Source organism: Oncorhynchus clarkii, chromosome 32, assembly GCF_045791955.1.
Source record: "Oncorhynchus clarkii lewisi isolate Uvic-CL-2024 chromosome 32, UVic_Ocla_1.0, whole genome shotgun sequence".
NCBI classification, from domain to species: Eukaryota; Metazoa; Chordata; class Actinopteri; order Salmoniformes; family Salmonidae; genus Oncorhynchus; species Oncorhynchus clarkii.
The window spans coordinates 33,108,976-33,134,470 of NC_092178.1; the positions used below are offsets into that span (position 1 = coordinate 33,108,976).

At 43.6% G+C, this 25,495-nt stretch overlaps 1 protein-coding gene and 1 pseudogene across 1 annotated transcript; both read right to left on the bottom strand.

The window, feature by feature from the left end:
• Nucleotides 1-738: 738 nt before the first annotated feature.
• LOC139392000 (non-homologous end joining factor IFFO1-like) lies at nt 739-15,873 on the bottom strand. Its single transcript, XM_071139629.1, has 9 exons — nt 14,537-15,873; nt 9,958-10,018; nt 8,709-8,804; nt 8,320-8,460; nt 7,882-8,063; nt 6,053-6,173; nt 5,474-5,569; nt 4,812-4,942; nt 739-1,309 (listed from the first exon to the last, which is right to left on the bottom strand). Exons 1-9 carry the CDS (start codon nt 15,553-15,555, stop codon nt 1,147-1,149), a joined length of 2,010 nt encoding a protein of 669 aa, XP_070995730.1. The 5' UTR covers nt 15,556-15,873; the 3' UTR covers nt 739-1,146.
• Nucleotides 15,874-19,787: 3,914 nt separating this feature from the next.
• LOC139391957 (glyceraldehyde-3-phosphate dehydrogenase-like) lies at nt 19,788-21,848 on the bottom strand (annotated as a pseudogene).
• Nucleotides 21,849-25,495: the final 3,647 nt, after the last annotated feature.

A 25,495-nucleotide genomic window follows, 5' to 3' on the forward strand; every position in this document is an offset into this window, starting at 1 on the left:
AGAGAGCTTTTTTGAGTTCAAGATAAAGTCACTGCTGGCTGGGGATTGATACGCTAGCATTGAGTGTGTGCTTTTGTAGGACTTATGTATGTGGGTTGTGATATCAACACTATCCATGGGTCTAATGCAGTATGCTTCTATGTTTGCTTATAGCTTGGAATCCCAGCAATGTGCATGACAGTGCAAAGCTAACGGTACCAATGTTTTACTTTTAACTCTAAACTTTATAGCAATGGCTTTTGTGAATTATCTTTGCAAAACGACATAATATTATCCTCTGCATTTCATATACAAAAAATCTATCAACTATCATACTTTCTTTGTAGTTATTTTAATATTTAAAAAATACATAGCTATCTGAATTTCAATGATGACTGAAAAAGTGCTGAAATAAATGAATCAAGTATGTATGAATATGTAATCAAATAAAGTAAATGATAATAAATTCAACATAAATACAAATGTTGTGAACTTCTGTTAATAACATGTTGTGTATATACGAATGTTGAAGGATGTAAAGCCTTTTTAAGCAATCTTTCTACAGGTTTCCTAGAAGTGGTATCCATTCTTTTAAAAAGGGAAAATAGATCATGAGAAGGACCTTCATTATAAAGAAAATACATTTTCATAGATGACTATCAACAGCTAGGTCCTTTCCCTTTAGCACATAGCAAATGCTCATTTTGTTTGACTGCAACAGACTGCTAGATAATTACTTACTGTGCAAATAGCTTGCTATTTTTTTTTGTTTGCCATCAAAAATGCAGCTGTGGTTTCAAATCTGTAACTGCAATGTAACATAAGGCATTTATTCCACAAAAACTGTGTGCAAATAGTTTTTGGTTGGACCTTGCTACAAACAGCAAGGTCAATGTGCAAACTTAACAAAAATGTATATATTTTGATCGTTCATATCATATAAGAAGAGATATAAATAGCACAATGTTAAGAAATTCATTGAAATGTTTTTAAGTGCCATTTAGTCCTATCCTCAGATTAGGTGTTGTAATAACCTGAACCACAAGAGGGCAGTGGCGACATATGGCCCTGGAAAGAGTCTGCTAGTTTGACATAATTGATGGCAAAAAATGTAAACAGCAGCACTATCCAGACTATTGTACATCTACAGGGCATCATCAGGAAGGATTAGGACTTCCTCCATGGTAAGTGAGTGACCGTACCACAATTAACCTGTGTTTCACAGTAGGGTTCATCACTTTCCGAGTCTGTGGGTGGGGACGCCTTTTTCCACTCCTTCTCTCCGTCATCAGAGTCTTCCATTGCCGCAGTAATGAGAGGGGGAGATTTCCTGAAAGGGAGACATAGAGGTGGAGTCAAGACAACAGGCAATGAATGTTCTCGAGACAAGATGACAATAGCCTGGTCCCAAATCTGTTGAGACGTCTTGCCAACTCCTATGGTCATTGGAGTAATAATGACCATAGGAGATGGCAAAACAGCACAAACTGATCTGGGACCAGGCTACCATACTCACAGACGGGTCAATGTAACGATAGTACAGGGAGGTACAGTGTGGCTAATGACAGTACCTGTATTCTCCATTGTGTATACCTGTCTACAATCTTGTGTGTTTATCGCTGCCATTGTATGATATGTTGTACTTATCCCTCTGGCATCGTGGAATAGAATATTGTTCTTCTGTCACTAGCATTTCTGTCTGTCTAGTATTGCATAGACAGACCTACATCCACATCTCTTTAATATACTGTATGAAATCTATCAGTACAGTTGGGAGAATTAAAGATTTAACCTGAGTGCCAAATCTAGGTCCAAAAAGGCTCATTAGCTTCTACCCCCAAGCCATAAGACTGCTGAACAATGAATCAAATGGCTACCCGGACTATTTGTATTGACCCCCCCCCCCCCCCCCCCCTACCTGTTTATTATCCATGCATAGTCCCTTTACCCCTACCTACATGTACATATTACCTCAATTACTACGACTAACCTGTACCCCCAACTCGGTACCGTGCCAATGTGACCACAGACAGTGTGGTGAAGAAGGCACAACAGCATCTCTTCAACCTCAGGAGGCTGAAGAAATTTGGCTTATTACCTAAAAACCCTCACAAACTTTTACAGGATACCTATGGCACCCATCCTGCCGGGCAACTGCACCGCCCATAACCACAGGGCTCTCCAGAGGGTAGTGAGGTCTGCATAACGTATCACCGGGGACAAACTACCTGCCCTCCTGAACACCTACGGCACCCAATGTCACAGGAAGGCCAAAAATATCATCAAGGACAACAACCACCTGAGCCACTGCCTGTTCACCCCGCTACCATCCAGAAGACGAGGTCAGTACAGGTGCATCAAAGCTGGGGCAGAGAGACTGAAAAATAGCTTTTTTTCCTCAAGGCCATCAGACTGTTAAACAGCCATCACTAACACAGTGAAGCTGCTGCCTACATACAGACTTGAAATCATTGGCCACTTTAATAAATGGAACACTAGTCACTTTAATAATGCCACTTTAATAATGTTTACATATCGTGCATTACTCATCGCATATGTACAGTGCCTTGCGAAAGTATTCGGCCCCCTTGAACTTTGCGACCTTTTGCCACATTTCAGGCTTCAAACATAAAGATATAAAACAGTATTTTTTTGTGAAGAATCAACAACAAGTGGGACACAATCATGAAGTGGAACGACATTTATTGGATATTTCAAACTTTTTTAACAAATCAAAAACTGAAAAATTGGGCGCGCAAAATTATTCAGCCCCCTTAAGTTAATACTTTGTAGCGCCACCTTTTGCTGCGATTACAGCTGTAAGTCACTTGGGGTATGTCTCTATCAGTTTTGCACATCGAGAGACTGAAATGTTTTCCCATTCCTCCTTGCAAATCAGCTCGAGCTCAGTGAGATTGGATGGAGAGCATTTGTGAACAGCAGTTTTCAGTTCTTTCCACAGATTCTCGATTGGATTCAGGTCTGGACTTTGACTTGGCCATTCTAACACCTGGATATGTTTATTTTTGAACCATTCCATTGTAGATTTTGCTTTATGTTTTGGATCATTGTCTTGTTGGAAGACAAATCTCCGTCCCAGTCTCAGGTCTTTTGCAGACTCCATCAGGTTTTCTTCCAGAATGGTCCTGTATTTGGCTCCATCCATCTTCCCATCAATTTTAACCATCTTCCCTGTCCCTGCTGAAGAAAAGCAGGCCCAAACCATGATGCTGCCACCACCATGTTTGACAGTGGGGATGATGATGAGCTGTGTTGCTTTTACGCCAAACATAACGTTTTGCATTGTTGCCAAAAAGTTCAATTTTGGTTTCATCTGACCAGAGCACCTTCTTCCACATGTTTGGTGTGTCTCCCAGGTGGCTTGTGGCAAACTTTAAACGACACTTTTTATGGATATCTAAAAGAAATGGCTTTCTTCTTGCCACTCTTCCATAAAGGCCAGATTTGTGCAATATACGACTGATTGTTGTCCTATGGACAGTCTCCCACCTCAGCTGTAGATCTCTGCAGTTCATCCAGAGTGATCATGGGCCTCTTGGCTGCATCTCTGATCAGTCTTCTCCTTGTATGAGCTGAAAGTTTAGAGGGACGGCCAGGTCTTGGTAGATTTGCAGTGGTGTGATACTCCTTCCATTTCAATATTATCGCTTGCACAGTGCTCCTTGGGATGTTTAAAGCTTGGGAAATCTTTTTGTATCCAAATCCGGCTTTAAACTTCTTCACAACAGTATCTCGGACCTGCCTGGTGTGTTCCTTGTTCTTCATGATGCTCTCTGCACTTTTGACGGACCTCTGAGACTATCACAGTGCAGGTGCATTTATACGGAGACTTGTTTACACACAGGTGGATTGTATTTATCATCATTAGTCATTTAGGTCAACATTGGATCATTCAGCGATTCTCACAGAACTTCTGGAGAGAGTTTGCTGCACTGAAAGTAAAGGGGCTGAATAATTTTGCACGCCCAATTTTTCAGTTTTTGATTTGTTAAAAAAGTTTGAAATATCCTATAAATGTCGTTCCACTTCATGATTGTGTCCCACTTGTTGAGTCTTCACAAAAAAATACAGTTTTATATCTTTATGTTTGAAGCCTGAAATGTGGCAAAAGGTCACAAAGTTCAAGGGGGCCGAATACTTTCGCAAGGCACTGTATATACTGTATTGTATACCGTCTATTGCATCTTGCCTATGCCGCTTGGTCATTGCTCATCCATATATTTATATGTATATATTCTTATTCCATTCCTTTACTTATATTTGTGTGTATTAGGTAGTTGTTGTGGAATTGTTAGATAACTTGTTAGATATTGCTGCACTGTCGGAACTAGAAGCACGAGCATTTCGCTGCACTCGCAATAACATCTGCTAACCATGTGTATGTGACCAATAAAATTTGATTTGATTTGATACCGGTACCCCCTGTATATAGCTTTGTTATTGTTATTTTATTGTGCTACTTTTTTTTACTTTAGTTTATTTAGTAAATATTTTCTTAACTCTTATTTTCTTAAAACTGCATTGTTGGTTAAGGGCTTGTAAGTAAACATTTCATGGTAAAGCCTACACCTGTTGTATTCGGCACATGGGACAAATTAACATTTGATTTGATTTTGATTTGACATCTTGCTATCTTTTACCTCTTTCTGGTATCTAATACCAGGGTATCCCTAGGTATCCCTAGGGTATCTATAGGTATCTCTAGTGTATCTCCTTGACCGATTGGATATCTCATACAGGTATCTCCAACCTAGGGTATCTTTTTGAGCGTCTAGGGTGAGCGTTCAGCACCATGCGGAGGTGTCTGATACCTGTCCCCACTCTGGGTGATGAGTCTCCTGCACGTCTCCATCTGCACGTCCAGGCCTCGCTTCATGGAACACATCTCCATGTACTCGTGCAGGTGTCGGTTCATGTCACTCTTAGCAGTGGCCAGCTCCAACTGTGGAGACGTAACGTGAGACAATCCATACTGTAAGTTTGCTGTCTGGTTTTGAAGTGTCACCACAAACATGTTGGTGTGATGAGGGGCAGGATCTTTGCAAGCGCAAAACCAAAAGGCTGCAGTCGTTTGCATAAATCTTTTTTTTCTAGTTTGTTGTCTTCTTTTAGGTCGATTGTATTTGTACTTCCTATCGTTGCCACGGGGAACAGAGAAACTAGCAAATGAGCAAGCAAGAGGAGAGCTTCTGGAAAGACTACACTACCTTCAATTTGTTACTTCAATGCATCTCATCATCTACATAGGAACTCATTTCAACAGTGATTCATGTAAGCACATGAAATGGCTGACTTGTTCATTTCCATAATTTAATAATCCCAGAGAAACGTCTATGTATTTACGGCTCTGTTTACATCTCTGCAGGCTTATAAATAGCCTTATCCTGCAGCAAAGTCCTCATATTGTACAATCTGCAGGGGGACAACTGTGGTACTTAAGAGAAGGGCTTTTGTATGTTTGGGTGTGTCTCACCTCGATCTGGTCGATTGTCTCCTGATACTCCTTCTCTCTAGTCTGGAAGAGGGACTCTGTGTCCTTTATCACCTTCTCTATGGACTCCTCCTGCTGCTGCGTGGTGTGTGTGTGTGTGTGAGGGAGAGAAACACATTGTTTTGTGCTTATTTGCCTAATATACATGAGATAAAAGGAATGTCAATCAGTATATGGAAATGTAATATACTGCCAATCCATTGCATAAGTACAGCTCAATTCCAAAGTGTCTCTATTGCCCTGCCTCTCTCTGTGTGTGTGTGTGTGTGTGTGTGTGTGTGTGTGTGTGCTTGCTACCAGCTTATCTAATTTACACTGTGATCCACGGATCAGGACATGTCAATGTCACAGTCATACATGCAATGTTTAAAGTAGGACAGAGACACATAGACAAGGCAGCCCAACCATAAGAATAATTAATAAGCAGGAAGTACAGTGAAACACGCCCTTTAACACAGTTCTGGGATCAGCGTACCTAGCCAGCTCCTAACATTAACCATTACAGTGGTAAATACAAAACTCAAAATCAGCCAGTGGCTAGTGGCAGGTATAGTGGCCTACCTCTCCCTGGGTCTCCACTGCTCCCAGAGTGTATCCTGGAAAATCCTCCCACAGCAGCAGAGTCTCCTCAGTCTCCTCCCAGGCCAGGCTGTCACAGTCGTCCTCAAACTCACACTCCCTCCTGCAATAGTATGGCTTACTAGTTATATGGCTTACTACATATATTTACATACTGAACAAAAATATAAACAATACATGTAACGTGTTGGTCCCATGTTTCATGGGCTGAAATAAAAGATCCCAGAAATGTTCCATACGTACAAAAAGCTTATTTCTCTGATTTTTCCTGCCTGTGAGAATTTCTCCTTTGTCAATATAATCCATCCACCTGACAGGTGTGGCATATCAAGAAGCTGATCAAACAGCAGGATCATTACACAGGTGCACCTTGTGCTGGGGACATTAAAAGGCCAGTCTAAAATGTGCAGTTCTGTCACACAACACAATGCCACAGATGTCTCAAGTTGAGGGAGCTGCGCAATTGGCATGTTGACTGCAGGAATGTCTACCAGAGCTGTTGCCAGAGAATTGAATGTTAATTTCTCTACCGTAAGCCCCCTGCAACATCGTTTTCGAGAACTTGGCATTACATCCATCTGGCCTCACAACCGCAGACCACGTGTAACCACGCCAGCCAAGGCCCTCCACATCCGGCTTCTTCACCTGTGGGATGGTCTGAGATGAGCCACCAAAACGGCTGATGAATCTGTGGGTTTTCACAACCAAAGAATTTCTGCACAAACTATCAGAAACCGCCTCAGGGAAGCTCATCTGTGTGCTTGTCATCCTCATCAGGGCCTTAACCTGACTGCAGTTCGGCGTTAAAACCAACTTCAGTGGGAAAATGCTCACCTATGATGTCAACTGGCAGGCTGGAGAAGCGTGCCCTTCATCGATGAATCCCGGTTTCAACTGTACTGTGCAGATGGCAGACAGCGTGTATGGCGCTGTGTGGGCGAGCGGTTTGCTGATGCGACAGTTTTCAACAGAGTGCCCCATGGTGGCAGTGGGGTTATGGTATGGACAGGCATAAGCTAAGGACAACGAATGCAATTGTATTTTATCGCTGGCAATTTCAATGCACAGAGATACTGTGACGAGATCCCCAGGCCCGTTGTCGTGCCATTCATCCGCCGCCATCACCTCATATTCTGTACATAATTCCTGGAAGCTGAAAATGTCCCAGTTCTTCCATGTCCTGCATACTCACCAGACATGTCACCCATTGAACAAGTTTTGGATGCTCTGGATCGACGTGTACGACAGCGTCTTCCAGTTTCACCAATATCGAGCATCTTCACACAGCCATTGAAGAGGAGTGGAACAACATGCCACAGACCACGATCAACAGCCTGATCAACTTAATGTGAATGACATGTGTTGGGCAGCATGAGGTAAATGGTGGTCACACCAGATACTGACTGGTTTTCTGATCCACACCCCTACTTATTTTTTTAAAGGTATCTGTGACCAACAGATGCATATCTGTATTCCCAGTCATGTGAAATCCATAGATTAGGGCCTAATTAATTTAATTCAATTGACTGATGTCCTTATATGAACTGTAACTCAGTAAAATCTTTGAAATTGTTGCGTGTTGCGTTTATATTTTTGTTCAGTGTAGTTTACTGGCCGACTCTGGTCCGCTCATTGCTTACAAGTGACAGACTAGTCCTGGTGATGAGCAGTGTGCAAGCTTTTAATCCAGACCAACTCTAACAGTCCTGATTCAAATAATCATGGTCTGAAATTTAGTGTCTCCCCAGTTGTGGTGATTGAGACTTTATCAGACCTCAATTGCTGACCATTTCCACATAGTTAGGACTCACAGCTGGTTCAGCATCCTCTGCATCTCCTCGTTGATCTGATTGGCTGACGTGCTACATGACTCCTCATCATTGCCCCTCTCGCTCTCAGAGATGCTGGTTGGTTCATCCCCATCACCGCCTTTAACCGACTGGGCCGCCTGCTTTCGGGGCCGGCGAGTCAGAGTGGAAGGAGGTGTGGCCATCTGCTAGATAAAGGTGGATTAACAGTGTAATAGCAGTGTAATAAAGGTGTAATTAACATGAGTTGACCTAGAAGATATGAGTGGACTTGCTTCCACAGAATGGGTCATGCTGTAATTATACCAATCGACGATTGCTCCAACAGATCTAGAATCCGACACTTAACCATTATGGTGGTAAACGCTAAACTGATCTCATATCAGTGTCTTGGGGCTACCTAACATATAGTATAGTTAGTTGTATATAAGCAGTCCTGACCTGGAAGATCTGGATCATGTCTTCACAGTTCCTCTGCTGGGCCACATCACACAGGCGAGCCGTGATGTCGATGCGTCTACAGATGTCCATGTCCACCTTCATGGCCTTCTCCTGGATCTTACTGTCCAGATCTGACAGGTTCTGATAGAGAGAGAGAGAGAAGGAGGAGAGTGAGTGACCATCGCAATAGGAAATATGTGTTCCCAAATCTTATTTGTATTTTAAAATACATTTTTGAAGTAAACCGCACCAATGTGTTACCAATTAGAGATGTTCTACGATTTTATAACTTAAAAGTGAGTATGGCAAAATTCCTATTCTAAGCCATCTCTCATGGGACTACTCAACAACTTGAGTGAGCTATTCCAACGTTGCTATGAGGGACTTACGTTGCTCATTAGGCCTTTGAAGAGGACCAACTCAGCTTTCAGCTGTTTCACCCTGAGAGCCAGCTCATCCTGACACACCTCACTCTCCTGGAGATCCTGTGCATGCACGCACACGCACACACACACACACGCACACGCACACGCACACACACCTTATTTGCATTGCAAGTATGACATAACATAACTGATTAAGTATGCATAATAAATAGAATGGGTGGTGTATTGCATAGTTAATTTGTAGTTCTTTCCAGCTCAAGTTACACAATACACTATCTCTCTACTACTGCTTTCCAATCAACCCAGCTGATCTGAGGTGGAATCATAATGTTAGTGTGATGGGAAATTTTAAAAGGGGTAACCTGCAGTTCAAACGATAACAAAGCAGTCGCCCTCCAGCTTTTTAGGTACACAGCTTAGGGATGGGGGGTTCGGAGAAATGCAATCACTATCAAATTCATAGACGGTGCTATGGACACAAGGACTCACCATCCATGAGTTCAAAAGTGAGTTGATAGTTTTACCATGTTTTAAAGCTACACTATACAGTGTTTGTTAAAAATGACATTGTTTACCAACAATGGAGTAAAACCCACTTCTATTTTGGGTTCTGAGGGGGTTTGACTGTTGAACTAAGCTCACGAGGCATTTACATATGTTTTGTTTTTCAAGAATCAATGGCTATATGTAATTTATTAAAACATGTATGCGTAACCGATGTGAAATGGCTAGCTAGTTAGCGGTGGTGCGCGCTAATAGCGTTTCAAACGGTGACATCACTCGCTCTGAGGCCTTGAAGTAGTGGTTCCCCTTGCAGAGGCCGAGGCTTTTGTGGCGCGATGGGTAACGATGCTTCGTGGGTGACTGTTGTCGGTGTGCAGAGGATCCCTGGTTCGAGCCCGGGGCGAGGGGACGGACAAAAGTTAAACTGTTACATTGATGCTGTTGACCCGGATCACTGGTTGCTGTGGAAAAGGAGGAGATCAAAAGGGGGGTGAGTGTAATCGATGTGAAATGGCTAGCTAGTTAGCGGTGGTGCGCGCTAATAGCGTTTCAATCGGTGACGTCACTCGCTCTGATGGGTAACGATGCTTCGTGGGTGACTGTTGTCGGTGTGTGCAGAGGGTCCCTGGTTCGGGGACGGACGAAAGTTAAACTGTTACATATGTTGCCCTTTATCATTGACACAGCTAAGGGCTTACCTCCTCCAGCTCAGCCACTTTCTTTATCATTGACACAGCTAAGGGCTTACCTCCTCCAGCTCAGCCACTTTCTCCTGGAGGTCCACTCTGAATGTATATTCTTCCTCCCATCTGTTGAAACACACACACACACACACACACACACACACACACACACACACACACACACACACACACACACAGTGATCATATAGATGAGAATGGAGATGGATGAGGAAGTCATCACCACAACATCGCACTATCATCACTGTCTCTTCTGGGAAGACAACTTCCAATTACACACCCACTTTTAGCAGTTCAATCCCACAATCACCATTATTGTCTATTTAGGCTATTCTAGTACCTCAATTTTCCCGACCATCTGTGACTGAGTGTAGATAACGTTGTCAAAGGCAACAATGTCTCACAAATAGTATGATAGTAACACTGGATCAAATCCCCAAGCTGACAAGGTAAAAATATGTCATTCTGCCCCTGAACAAGGCAGTTATAAGAATTTGTTCTTAACTGACTTGCCTAGTTAAATAAAAGTTAAATAAAAATGTATGTAAAAAAGTTACAAATAACAGATAGAAACCAGGCAGATAGCCTAATACCATCTCCTATAGGCTACAGTGTTGTGCTCATGCGGTTCAATTAACCAATAAGGCCCGAGGGTGTGTGGTATATGGCCAATATACCACGGCTAAGGGCTGTTCTTCTGCACGATGCATCGCAGAGTACCTGGATACAGCCATTAGCCGTGGTATATTGGCCATACATCACAAACCCCCTGAGGTGCCTTATTGCTATTATAAACGAGTTACCAACCATGGAGGCTACTGAGGGAAGGACGGCTCATAATAAGGGCTGGAACAACGCAAATGGAATGGCATCAAACACCATGGAAACCATGTGTTTGGTGTATTTGATACCGTTCCACTGATTCCGCTCCAGTCATTACCACGAGCCCGTTCTCCCCAATTAAGCTGCCACCAACCTCCTGTATTACCAAAATAACTAGACCAGTAAAAATAAATGTTTTGTCATACCCTTGGTATACGGTCTGATATACCACAGCTGTGAGCCAATCAGCATGCAGGGCTCGAACCACCCAGTTCATTCTAAAGTTTGATGGAGTGTGTATATCCACGTTGTGTGCCTAATCTCCCTTACTCAGCTGTGTTACGGAACAGGACACCACGTAGTATGCACATAGAGCACCCTGCTGCAACACTTACTGAAGGTGAAGTGGCCTAACCCAGGAGGGTGCATGTGCCATAGTCCACGTTGCTTATACACACTGTTATCAGTCTGCTCAAGTGGGGATGCAGTGTATAGCCCTACAGTAGCCTGTTGTTAACAGTATACGTGGGTAGCCTATGCTGTAAATTCAACCTGGTCTCATAGCGTTTTGTATTATTCCGTACGTAAATCTGAGACACTCCATTTAGTATGATATGTTATGTTTCGTATGGTATGTATTAAATTGTGGATGTCCATCACCCATTTCATATAATATGTTACGAATTACAAAACGCACTATATGCTACGAATTTGCAAAACTTATGATATGTTAACCTTTGGGGAGACGATCGCATTATACGCCCACCCATCCACCCAGACCAACCAGTCTTTTATCCCACAGGCCATAAACTTTCTGAATCTGCACATAAAATGAAATAATATATTTTTATTGCTGCATTTTTACACAATTAATTTAACCCTAGTAAAAATTCCCTGTCAGTTAGGATCACCACTTTATTTTAAGAATGTGAAATGTCAAAATAATAGTAGAGAGAATTATTTATTTCAGCTTTTATTTCTTTCATCACATTCCCAGCGGGTCAGAAGTTTACATACACTCAATTAGTATTTGGAAGCAATGCCTTTAAATTGTTTAACTTGGGTCAAACATTTTGGGTAGCCTTCCACAAGCTTCCCACAATAAGTTGGGTGAATTTTGGCCCATTCATCCTGGCAGAGCTGGTGTAACTGAGTCAGGTTTGTAGGCCTCCTTGCTCGCAAACGCTTTTTAAATTCTGCCCACTAATCGTCTATAGGATTGAGGTCACTCCAATACCTTGACTTTGTTGTCCTCAAGTAATTTTGCCACAACTTTGGAAGTATGCTTGGGGTCATTGTCCATTTGGAAGACCAATTTGCAACTAAGCTTTAACTTCCTGACTGATGTCTTGAGATGTTGCTTCAATATATCCACATCATTTTCCTACCTCATGATAACATCTATTTTGTGAAGTGCACCACCCCCTCCTGCAGCAAAGCACCCCCACAACATGATGCTGCCACTCCTATACTTCATGGTTGGGATGGTGTTCTTCGTCTTGCAAGCATCTCCCCCTTTTTCCTCCAAACATAACGATGGTCATTATGGCCAAACAGTTCTATTTTTGTTTCATCAGACCAGAGGACATTGCTCCAAAAAGTACGATCTTTGTTCCCAAGTGCAGTTGCAAACCGTAGTCTGGCTTTTTTTATTGCGGTTTTGGAGCAGTGGCTTCTTCCTTGCTGAGCTGCCTTTCAGGTTATGTCGATATAGGATCGTTTTACTGTGGATATAGATACCTTTGTACTTGTTTCCTCCAGCATCTTCACAAGGTCCTTTGCTGTTGTTCTGGGATTGATTTGCACTTTTTGCACTAAAGTACGTTCATCTCTAGGAGACAGAACGCGTCTCCTTCCTGAGCGGTATGACGGCTGCATGGTCCCATGGTGTTTATACTTGCGTACTATTGTTTGTAAAGATGAATGTGGTACCTTCAGGCATTTGGAAATTGGAATTTGGAAACATCATTTTCTGTAATTTTCCAAGATGTTTAAAGGCACAGTCAACTTAGTGAATGTAATCTTCTGACCTACTGGAATTGTGATACAGTGAATTATAAGCGAAATAATCTGTCTGTAAACAATTTTTGGAAAAATGACTTGTGTGCTATACGCTTGTGCACTATAGTTTGTTCACAAGAAATTTGTGGAGTGGTTGAAAAACGCGTTTTAATGACTCCAACCTAAGTGTATGTAAACTTCCGACATCAACTGTATATGGTTGTCACTGTTTTTAATGTTGTTGTTTTATATTGTTGAACCCTGACTGCACAACAAATTTCCCAATTGGGACAATAAAGATAACTTGAACTTGAACCCTACTTTCGGTTTTGCCTTAGGTATACACTGTATAAGTTGAATGTAAAATGAAGTTGCATTCTATTCTAGCTTCACACAGCCCCCTGGAGACTTATTACACAAAAACTAATTGTATGTTATTGTATTGTTATGAGACAGTTGTTTTTCATGCGATCTACGGCAGATGATTGGAAATGTTCCCATGTTGAACAATTTGACCTTCTCAATAAAAGAGAATTAGAGGAAGGTGTTTCAGCTGGCAAGGCATAGAGGCTGGTGAACAGAGAGTTGACGTTGCCCTGTTGCCATTAACATTCAGACAGTGGATTATAGGCTGTAGTGAAGGTTACTGGCGTCATTTAGTGATGTCGGCATCTTCTCACAGATGCTGCAGAAGACGAGTGCTCGTATGCGATGGGTAGAGGGGGTGAGAGAGAGAGAGAGAGAGAGCGAAAGAGAGAGGAACAGGGAGTTTGTGTGTGGAAGAGAGAAATAGAGTGGGAGAGGGTTCAAGTGAGAAAAAGAGAGCAAGAGAGGGAGTGACAGAGAGAGTGTGAGGGAGGAAGAGAAAGTGGGAACAAGAAAAAGAGAGAATAATGTGAACAGCCGCTAGCGGCCCCACTAGCGGTCACAGGTTTCAGTTCAGTGCTGCATTGCAGGTGGTGAGACGAAACGCAGATGGGCGGAGGAGGGAGAGGGAGCGAGAGAGAGAGAGAGGCCATGTGAGAGAGAAAAAACATTGTACTGCTGACTTCTCCCCAGCCAATTCAGCCCTCTAGATAATGTCCTATTGGATAAGAGATTGGCCAGTGCTGTTCTTTTAAACGCTGTGATTAACCATGTTTGAACTATGATCCCCAACCAGCCTATAGTGAAGCCCTTGTAATGGCATATCACTTGGGAAGTACAGGGGCAATTTGAAGACAAGAAGTAGAGTGGCTAAAACACTTCAAGGTTTACAGAGTAACCAGAAGCCTACTTATGGAGGATGATGATGATGATGCCTCTTCATTTCAACTCAGTTCTAAGATAGTAGTACTTTGGCAGCATGATCATAAGCTGGACAACCATAAAGCCTGTAATATAGTGCTGCCTTATGTTTCAAGATGCGTATGCAAATCATGTAGACCTTGCATGATGATGTAATGTTATTTTCTTGTGTTCTGGGGTGTAATTTGGTATGAAGAAAGCAAAAACACACTATGGTTGATTAGGCTCAAATCAGGCTACTGTTAGACAAGACTTTGGCAGAAGGGCACAGATGTTATGGTATCTGTAACTATAAAAAGGATCCCTGATTAGTAGAATCGGGTGTGTACTTAGAGCAGGGCTGGGGGGGGGAGGAGCCTGCACAACCCCTTCACTCTCCAGGAGGAGGGTTGGCCAATCCTGGGGTATAGAGACAATAAATGACATGACACATCAGGCCTACAGTAACTGTTGACAATAACATAGGCTTAAAGCCCCAGGCCTTTAACTATAATGGTTAGACCGCTTCATACATACCTGCGTTTATACTCATCCCTCTCTCGTTTCACCTTGCCCAGCACGTTGTACAGGGCCCGTATCTCAGGGGTGATGGTGTCGATTTGTACACCTACTCCGTCCGTTTGGGCACAAGGCACACCCGTGCCCGTTATGCGCGAATCTCTCCCCGCGCCAAATCTGCGGTCGTGGTTGTAGGACCAAACGGTGCCGGGAAGGAACCGGGGAGGCGGGTTAGTAGACATACCAGTCCCAAAACGGAAATATTTATCGTTAATGTTGGATATCGTCTCGCAAGGATCGGTAGGGGTTAATAAAGGACTGATAGAAATATGTGGAGTGAGTTGGTTGGAATTGAGGTTGCAATTCGAGTCAGTCAGAGTCGAGTTCCTAAATACTGATTTGCTGTTGGACTCAAAGACGGGAGTTGTAGGCCTGTTGAGTGATAGAGAGAGAAGGCCTCCGGGCAGGTATGCAGAATTATTGACGTTCTGGAGGGGGATATGTCCGGGTCTAACTGCGATGGACCCTACGAAACCAGTCTGGACTCCCATTTCCTTAGTCAATGGCTTTTTCCTGTGTCCTTCTCCTGAATTGTCCTCATTATTTTCCAAAGCCTGCTGAAGCTGTTTCTCCAAAGCTTTATTCCGACGCTCCAGCTCATGAACTTTAGCCAAAAAGCAGCGGAAGCGCAAATTCAGGGTCTTGAGAACACTGATGTTGGAGCCCAAGTCATTACGCAGGGCCATCGCTGCGGGGGGCGGCGGCGCACGGTGCATGTTGTTCAGGTGCAGATACCCGAGTCCCGAAGGTGGCAGCGCACTAAATTCCAGGCCAGATAGCCCATCTTGTCCAAAGCCAGTGTGCTCACCCAAGATGAAGCCTGAGTCAGGTGCACCGTATGAGTCTAAGCCTGTCATGGAAGAATCCGAATTGCTGCCCATCTGGTTATGCTGCTGTTGCTGAACCAGGTACGAGTTCTCCCCCAATAACGGATTCATGCTTGCGTATGAAAATCTGAAATGTTCGAAATCCGGCATGAAAACAGACTTCTCAATTTAGCTTGAAAGCTAACTCCTGATGCAAATGATGGCCTTACTTGCTCTATCCCTAATAGCCTTGCCCTGTGAAGAGTTAGCATATGCGTCCTACCAGGACAGAATAAGATAACTGAACAAAGTAAAATAATTTATAGGCTATAGGTAAAAAGGTGCTATTGAACAAGTAGAATATTCCACGTCTTAAAATTACACCCGTCAGTGACTGAAAAAGCCGCAGCAATCAAGCGATGAAGGCTACCTGGCTGGCCGCAGAGCAACTACTAACTTTGGCGTAGGGATGTCTGCCGAAGTAACAGTACAGTCAAGACCGTGGCCAGGCAGAAATAAACAAGCTACTGCGGGTTTTAACTACCGCCATGACTAGTGTAAACGCGCAATCACCTACTGCTTGGCTTGAGTAAATTCTCGACACGTTTCATTAATGTCACATTGTGTGTTTATTTTACCCTACACGTGAGTAATATCAATGGCATTATTGTCTGTAAGTCTAACAATGTCACCATTATTTCAATCAAAGATGGCTCACGGTTTAGGAGTTTTACGGCACCCTCAGCATCCCTTGGGGACGTCAGAGAGAGCCCATAATAACGTTGCCTGTAAGGTTCTCTGCTCATATTGTCTAAAAGCTATGGGCTACTGGCTTACTGAAACTTTTGGACTGTGCTTTGTGCAAAAGTAGGCCTACACCTAGTTGAAATGTATGCTACACATGCTCCATTACACAATTTCCTGTTGTTTGATCGAGGAGGGCTGAAATATGGTAAAATACATTTCATTTTATTTGACACATACATAAAAACAATAGAGAACATACTAAAAATAAAAGTTGAATGTTGTCCATTGGATCAGTGGAGAGAAGAGTGTGACTTGCTGACAGGCCACGCCCTCTTAGTGTGGATAGATGTTGCTGTTGGTCATGACACATCTTGTGTAGACCCCCCCCCCCTCAGCACCTGATCTATGTCAATCTCTGGCCTGCCGTTCACTGAAATGTCGGAGGGAATTACATATTTACTAACATCACAAGATCCTCTTCCAATAGCATTTTGAACATGTACCGTGTGTACCCCACAGGAATCTATCTACCCATTAAAATCAGACTGATGTGTCGTGGTGCAACTGGAAGTGGCATTCACAGTGGCAATGGAGGATGTTGCTCTTTTCTCAATGGGGGTTTTCACAGTACTGGTAGAATGGTCGGTCGGGTGTATACTGACTTGTAATTGAGGAGAATGGTGTTATCTCAAAAGTTCTGGTGGTCTTCATTGTAGTAGAATTGTCAGGGCTAAACAGACTTGAATTTATGGATGTTGGTATCATCTCAGTGGTAGCATAGGGAAGGGCATAAATCAAAGATGTAGTTGGTCTCTTCTCAATAGTTGCTATGTTACCATGGTCCTGTCCTGAGCGAGTGAAAGGACAGAAACAATCAACTTAAAGAGATTGTTTTCTACAGAAAGCCCTGTGAAGTAAACAATGCATAGAATGTGTTTGCCACGCTTCTCTAAAAACATCCCAAAATGCCTTGTCGATACTTAAATCAGACTTCTATTGCCACAATATCACTCCAGAAGATCTGTGTTCATCTACGTTTATGGAACATAACGTTTCCCAAATATTTTTTGTATATGTCTTTACTCCCAAGCCATAAATAGTTTACTTCATTAGGGCTTTCTGTAGAGCCTGTATTTTAAACAAATCGTCTTTATTTTAAATAACTTAGAACACAAACCAATTAGGATTGCAGTAAAAACCCAGAAAGCTATCCCTTTAAGTAGTAGTTAAAGGGAGCATCCAGCCAGGACGGGTTGTGCCGGCTCAGCGCTGCTGGTCTCCAGTACGTCTCCTCGGTCCAGGATATCCTGCGCCGGCTCTATGCACTGTATCGCCAGTACGCCTTCACAGCCCTGTGCGTCCTGTGCCAGCGCCCCGCACCTGTCGGGCTAAAGTGAGCATCCAGCCAGGACGCGTTGTGCAAGCTCTACGCTCCAGACCTCCAATGTGCCTCCACAGTCCAATACGTCCTGTGCCTGCTCCCCGGACTCGCCCTGAGATGTGTGTCACCAGCCCGGTACCACCAATGCCGGCACCACGCATCAGGCCTCCAGTGCGCCTCCACAGTCCAGAGCTTCCGGCCACAGTTCCTGGTCCAGAGCTTCCGGCGACAGTTTTCCCAGTCCAGAGCTTCCGGCGACAGTTCCCAGTCCAGAGCTTCCGGCGACAGTTCCCAGCCCAGAGCTTCCGGCGACAGTTCCCAGCCCAGAGCCTCCAACGACGGTCCACAGTCCGGAACCTCCAACGACGGTCCACAGTCCGGAACCTCCAACGACGGTCCACAGTCCGGAGCCTCCAACGACGGTCCACAGTCCGGAGCCTCCAACGACGGTCCACAGTCCGGAACCTCCAACGACGGTCTATGGTCCGGAACCTCCTGAGACGGTCTGTGGTCCGGAACCTCATGAGATGGTCTGCGGTCCGGAACCATCAGCGACGGTCTGCGGTCCGGAACCTCCAGCAACGGTCTGCAGTCCGGAGCCAACAGCAGAAATTCTCAGTCTAGAGCCAACAGAAGGGGTTCTCAGTCCAGAGCCTCCTGCGACGATCCATGGTCCGGTTCCTCCGGCGACAATCCATGGTCCGGTTCCTCCTGCGATGATCTCCGCACCAGAGCCACCATGGAGGAAGACGTCGGATCTGCGAGCGGAGTGGGTAGTTCGTCCCGCACCGGAACCGCCCCCGACGGTAGATGCCCACCCGGACCCTCCCCTATTGAGTCAGGTTTTGCGGTCGGAGTCCGCACCTTTGGGGGGGGAACTGTCACGCCCTGACCATAGTAAGCTGTTTATTCTCTGTGGTGGTTGGGGCGTGATAGAGACTAGGGTGAGTCATCTAGGTTTTTTGGTTGTCTATGTTGGCCTGATATGGTTCCCAATCAGAGACAGCTGTTTAGCGTTGTCTCTGACTGGGGATCATATTTAGGTAGCCATTTCCTCATTTGTGTTTGTGGGATCTTGTGTACATTTAGTTGCCTGAGTGCACAACAGTAGCTTCACGTTTCGGTTGGTTGGTTGGTTGTTTTTTTAAGTGAGTTTCGGTTTATTAAAATGATGTGGAACTCTACGCACGCTGCGCCTTGGTCTACTCATTACGACGAGTGTGACAACACGTGACTATATTTAGTATAGTTTGATCTAAAAAGGTAAACTTTAAATGTTTTACCATTTTAATTTTGGGGAAATTCACTGAGGATGGTCCACCCCCCCTTCCTCCTCTGAGCCTTCACTGCTAGCTGTTGAAAATAAATAGTTGAACCATTATCTTGTCATGATAAATAAATGAGTTGACTATAGGTGGAAGAAGGTTCCTGTTGTCAGACTTGAGCAAATGACTGGCAGATTTTGGCATGCCATTCATGGTCCAAATGCTTTGTTTCACAGCCTCTGTGCAGCTTTAATGAAATGTACTATAACAAGCCTGCTAGAATGTACCATGAGAACACTTCAACAACAGAAGACGACAAACACTTCCCAAACAGAATACTTTTATTGTGTGGCCGAGTGAATTAAGGCACAGGTGGACAGAAATATTTTGCAGGCAAAAACAAGACTCCATCCTCAGAAATGTCACTTATTTTAAACCTGCTGCTATGTACTGTGCTACCGGTTCTTTCTCTGGCGGTGGATTGGTGGGATGTCCGTTCAGGAGAAGGAAGATGTCATGGGATGTATATTGTGTATATGGGATGTATATTGTATATATATTGTGTGTGTGTGTGTAGGTCTGGATACATACCATGAGACCAGCTTGACAAAGTGGTCATTGAGTGCAATGCCTACGCCGGCGTCGAAGATTGTGGAACGTTTGTCACCATTGAAGTCAGTGGAAACCACCTGAGGGGAGAGCAACAGGCTCATTACGTGAAAAACAGAAATGTTTTAGTTCATATGACCTTTAGGTTCAGTTCATGAGAGCAGGGAAAGCCCTGTTCAAGTAGTCTTAAAATGCATCCTTCCTTATTTCCTTCATTGTGGTACTCACTGACATGATTAGGGACTGCAACACAGACCCTTGCTCACACCTATCAAATCATGTTCGAACAGTGATTTCTATAAGTATGGAAGGAATTATGCATTTGATAGTATTCAAGCAGGGTCTTGGAATGGGAAAATATTTACCTGGTCCTCTGTGTATCCCAGAATTCCTTTCATGGGTCATGTGGAGGCCTCCTTGATGACTCTCTTGATCTCTTCATAAGGGGCCTGAGGCAGACAGGAGAAAACATTATTCATGTAGAACAAGAATGTACCTAAATGGAAACAAATTACTATGTATTAAGTCCCTGTTGTGTGTTACATTTGCAGTAACTAAAGGAAAGGTTCAAAAACAAGGATAGCTTGTAGTTGGGTTGGGAGGGTGGTCAAGGGGAACTAAGTAGAGCTACTCTGAATTCCTGTTTTTTTTACCCCTTTTTCGTGATATCAAATTAGTAGTTACAGTCTGCAACTCCCCTACAGACTCGGGAGAGGCGGAGGTCAAGAGCCATTCGTCCTCCGAAACACGACCCTGCCAAGCCGCACTGTTTCTTGACACACTGCTCGCTTAACCCGGAAGCCAGACACATCAATGTGTCGGAGGAAACTCCATCCATCTGGCCATCTGGAAGTCAGCTTGCAGGCACCCGGCCCGCCACAAGGAGTCGCAGCACCAGCAGCACCAGGTCACTCCTCCACCCACCTTTGACCCACATTAAATCCTGCCTTTCCGAAGTAAAATAGTTTCCCATGTTACCTAATCTGAATTGTTTTCTTACCTCAAGGAGTTATGCAACTTCCATAGAATTTGAAGATAAGGCTTATGGAAAGTAAACAATGCTTAGAATGAGAGTACATTTTTCTTTACAAAACCATTGTTGAAAACAGTTATTTTCCAAAATCTGTCAAACACAGGACCTTGTTTATTGATATTGTCCCAAAGTTTAATTGAAGTGTGTGAGCAATTGTAGGATGTGTTTAGGGCATGTTTCATACTCGCATTCTCTGTAAGACTGAGGGATGATTTTTGTCCTGCTGGAACTGAGTGTGCGCGTCTGTCTGTTTCAGCAATTGTTTGTACATGTGACATGTCACCCTGTGGCAGGAATGTTTGTACATGTCACACTGCTCCTTTAAAATAATGTCATGGGTGTAGGGGGAGGGGCTTACCTGACAACCTTCAGGGAGTTATCGTAATGATGGTGGTTGACGCCCATCACGAACATCGGCGCTGGGGGCGGAGATGATGACTCTCTTGGTACCTCCTTGCAGGTGAGCCTGTGGGGGTGATGGGTGGGGTGAGAGGTCAACGGGTATGTTTGTGTAACAACAAATACACAGCATCAAGGCTGCCTTGCTTGGTTCAGTCGCATGCAGCTGATGCAAAATCGTCAGTCTGTAGGGAAAAAATGAAGGAATCAATGTAAACAATTTACAGCATAAAAATACATGCTCACAGCATAAAAACACAATGCTCACTTGCTGCTCACCCACAACCTTATAGCCATGAAGTCTTATATATATATAAATATATATCCACCAAATTCAAGTATAGACCATTGTCAATATGACCTACTGCTAGTGAAGAGGTACTTACAGAGGCCTTGTCGATGGTGGTGAACACACCGGTAGATTCCACAACATAGTCAGCTCCAGCCTCGCCCCACTTGATCTGGGAAGGGTCCCTCCTGAAGATGGCAAAGAGGTAGACGTTAGGATTATACCATAAAACTAGTGTTAGAATTACAGAGAAAAGGGAAAAGGAACAACACTTACTCATGGAAAACTGGGATGTGGAGGTTGCCAATGATCAGCGTGTCATTATCTTGCCTCACTTCACTGTGTTTCCAAACACCGTGGGTGGAGTGATATTTGAACATGTCGACCTATGGAACAGTAGTAGAGAGCTGGTCAGTGATATTACATACAATCTTTAGGGAGGTGTTGAATATGTGTACAGTAAACTTGTGCACCTGAGATATTTCTTGTTAAACCGAAACAGACCTGACCCACTCAAGGTCTGACTTCAGTAAAACAGGTTAATATTTCTCAATTTATTTCAATTTCCATACCTTTTATATACTGCTTTATATTTGTCAGTATATAAAGCAGTAGCCTATATAAAGTTCTCACCATTTTGTCCAAGTCGATGAAGGGGTCTTAGATGGCAACGATATTGACCTCTCCGCACTTGACGGTGGCACAGGTCACCAGGCGTCCAATATGCCCAAATCTGTGAAGCGAAATCAGATAGTTTTACGATTAATCCCCATGTATCCATATGACCATACCAGCAGGTGGCAGCAGCCCTATACTGACAACTCTACAAGGCCTGCCAACCTTGACTGATAACAATTACTTGACATTTGCAGCCCAGAGCCTTTGTTTATGCCTAATTTAGTTGGGTTTGTGCAGCGCGCTGACCCATAGAACAGACAAGTGCGGGTTGAGGACACAAATTGTAGAAGCAGGGAAGGGACAAGGCTGGTCAGTGTAACATTTGTCGTTTACCAATCCAGTAGTCTGATGTCAAGATTAATCCACGCTCCACACTATTAGTTGTGCATATCTAGCTCCCTCAACCCCAAAAGAATGGAAAAGAGGAGTACCGTAAATGACATGGTGCGCATCTTGGGTAACAGGGACTTCAACAGAAGACCACTTAATGTATGAAAATAGTTCAGGAACATGGAGTGTAATTCCCCTTTAAATGCTCAGTTGCAGCATAACTTGGGGGGGTAAAGTTCAGCGGAATACATACTGTATGTACGGTATGCACTGTTCCCTTTACTGTTTAACTCGAGCAGACTACTGATATCCCACATTAGTCAAATACTGTCAACGCTGGAGACTTAAGTTGTCACCACTCACAAACGGTTGAGACACGTCTAGACTATTCGCCATACTGCAGGCTCTTGTAGACAGCTAGTGAAACGATATAGAGAGAGCTAGATAGACCAATCAAGTCCGCCGACAGTGGAAGATCAAATCTTTGTGATTGAGGAGTCGGTGTGAAGATCGTTGTTCGAACAGAACATATTGGAGCGTTGCCCAGTGACACCAAGCAGACAAACCCCCACCTAAAATGAGTCCTGCACACAAGGGTCAATGTATGGCCCAGCAAAATAGTCAAAGTATGTCAGAAAGGAGTCCGTGTACAGTATGTCAGAAACAGTGGAGGCTGCCGAGGGGAGGACGGCTCATAATGGCTGGAACGGAGACGAATGGAATAAAACTGTGAAACCAGGTATCTGATACAATTCCATCTCTTCCGTCCCAGCCATTACCACGAGTCCGCTCTCCACAATTAAGGTGCCACCAACCTCCTGTGGTCAGAAACAACACAGGGCGAAAAACAAGTGTTTGGTAACAGTTTGGTCAAAGTCATTTTGTTCTGCGCCCACTTTCCCAAAAGCTTTAAGATGCTAAGTTCATTGTTAGAACCATAGGATCCTATGGTTCTATGATTAACTTAGCCTTAAGATGCTTTTGGGAAACCTGGCCCAGGTCAATAAAGTTAAGTCATAACTATACTCCACAAACCATTTTTCAATGGGTCAACAAGATTGGCTTTGCCGGAACTGTGAACAGTCAGCATGATCAATTAGTCAGTCATTACGAGACACATAATTTAGTTGTCATGCCGAGGTTGATCGCAGGAGTGAAATATCAAACTGCAAGGCACAGCGTTTGGTCTTTCAAGTAGGTACAGTTAAACGTTCGGGTTGATTTGGGGAAAGGGCCTATCAATGCAAACTTGAATCTTCGTGTGGCTCTGCAGTGACAGCTGCAGATTGGTCAAATAAAGGTTAGAGGGGTATGATTGGTCTAACAGCTCCTCCAAACAAGTCTCAGTGTGACCTCTGAACTTTAGCAGAGAAGCTTAGCAGGATATTATTAGATGGATAGAATAAAGGAATGTGACAGCTGAGGAGAGATACAAGAGTGTTGCAGAGAGGTGTTTGGAAAGAAGTAGAGAATGGTATTGGCCAGACCAGGGTCTTATTCATTAGGGCACAAGGTGACAAAAAAAAATTGCAATGGAAAATTAAAAGCAGCATCTTATTGGACAAGTTCAGGTAATCCCTTCTCATTTCGTCCTGTTTCTAGTGAAAACTGTACAACCCAGGCTTGTGAACTTAAGAGCAAGCACCTATGGTATGTACAGTACAGAAGTGCAATGCAACCCAGGATCTGTCCTGTGATCCGATCCTGTCAATAGCCATTCCTTATGTTCTCTTTAAGATGTGCAATTTTAAATATGCCTTATACAAAAATTGCCCCTTGACAGAAGCAGACACACCTCCAACTTAAAACGTCCTACACACAAGGGTCAATGTACGGCCCAGCAGTTTGGTCAGGCTTATGAACTTGATAGCAAGCACCTATGGAACGTACAGCACAGAAGTGCAATGCAACCCAGGGTATTATCTTGTCACTCGATCCTGTCAAGTCTGTCCTTCTGTTCTTTTGAAAATATAGCATTTTAAAGGTTAATTTGCACAACAATTGTATAATTAAATGTCAAGTTGGCTACGAAGGCATAAAGAGCTAAAGAAAAAAATAACAATTGTAAAAACATTATTTTTATTTTTTTTACAATTGTGCGTTGCTCTGTCCACAATGTTGGCAAGGTGTGTTCGCAATTTATGTTCCTATGGGATACATGGACACGCCCCCGCGTGAAGACAAACTCAAGTGCGCACGCCCCTTCAGAATGTCGAGTCCCAGATGGACAGCAGAGCCAATTGGTCATTGTCCCAATCGACTTTAATTTGAATTACAGAACAGGACAATCATTTGGATGACACCGCCCCACTACTGATGTGATCATCATGGCAACATTGCGTATGTAATGAACTCGATGCATCTTTGCAAAAAATAGGAATATGGGAAATTTGTATTTAGATTGATTTGATAGTTGGATAATAATTGGATTAACCAATTGTTTAACTTTAACTTTATTTAAAGGCTATAATCTTTGGGGAAAAAAACATTTATAATCTTTGGGGAAAAAACTTTTAATTATATTTTTTCCAGGGTACTGGGTGTGCTTGGCTGCAATATAGTATGTTGCAATGAAAGGCAGTTGAAAGAACATGGGATAAAGCCCAATGATAACAGTATGTCCATCAGTTGGACTTTTGCAAAGGTAAGACCACCAGTACACTAGGACTAGTTTACAGTCAAGGGCGCTCAATCTCAAATTCAGAGCATGACACTTTGAGCAGTGCTTGACTTGGGCAGGAGCTCACTGGAGCTGAGTACTGGTACATCAAATCAAATCAAATGTATTTATATAGCCCTTCGCACATCAGCTGATATATCAAAGTGCTGTACAGAAACCCAGCCTAAAACCCCAAACAGCAAGCAATGCAGGTGTAGAAGCACGGTGGCTAGGAAAAACTCCCTAGAAAGGCCAAAACCTAGGAAGAAACCTAGAGAGGAACCAGGCTATGTGGGGTGGCCAGTCCTCTTCTGGCTGTGCCGGGTGGAAATTATAACAGAACATGGCCAAGATGTTCAAATGTTCATAAATGACCAGCATGGTCAAATAATAATAATCACAGGCAGAACAGTTGAAACTGGAGCAGCAGCACGGCCAGGTGGACTGGGGACTCATGTCCGGTAGTCCTGAGGCATGGTCCTAGGGCTCAGGTCCTCCAAGAGAGAGAAAGAAAGAGAGAAAGACAGAATTAGAGAGAGCATACTTAAATTCACACAGGACACCGGATAGGACAGGAGAAGTACTCCAGATATAACAAACTGACCCTAGCCCCCCCGACACATAAGGGCGCCAAACGTTCTACTGCTTGAGCTCCGGTTTTTCTTATAGAATATTAGCTCAAAAGTATTGTGGAGCTCCTGCACCTAAATATAAACAGTAC

Excerpts from the sequence above, each read along its gene's own strand:
- LOC139392000 (XM_071139629.1), bottom strand. The coding sequence starts at position 15,555 with ATGCCGGATTTCGAACATTTCAGATTTTCATACGCAAGCATGAATCCG. Across the intron at positions 4,943-5,473 it reads AGACAATCGACCAGATCGAG|TTGGAGCTGGCCACTGCTAA; the intron begins GTGAGACACACC and ends ACGTCTCCACAG. Across the intron at positions 1,310-4,811 it reads ATCACCCAGAGTGGGGACAG|GAAATCTCCCCCTCTCATTA; the intron begins GTATCAGACACC and ends TCTCCCTTTCAG.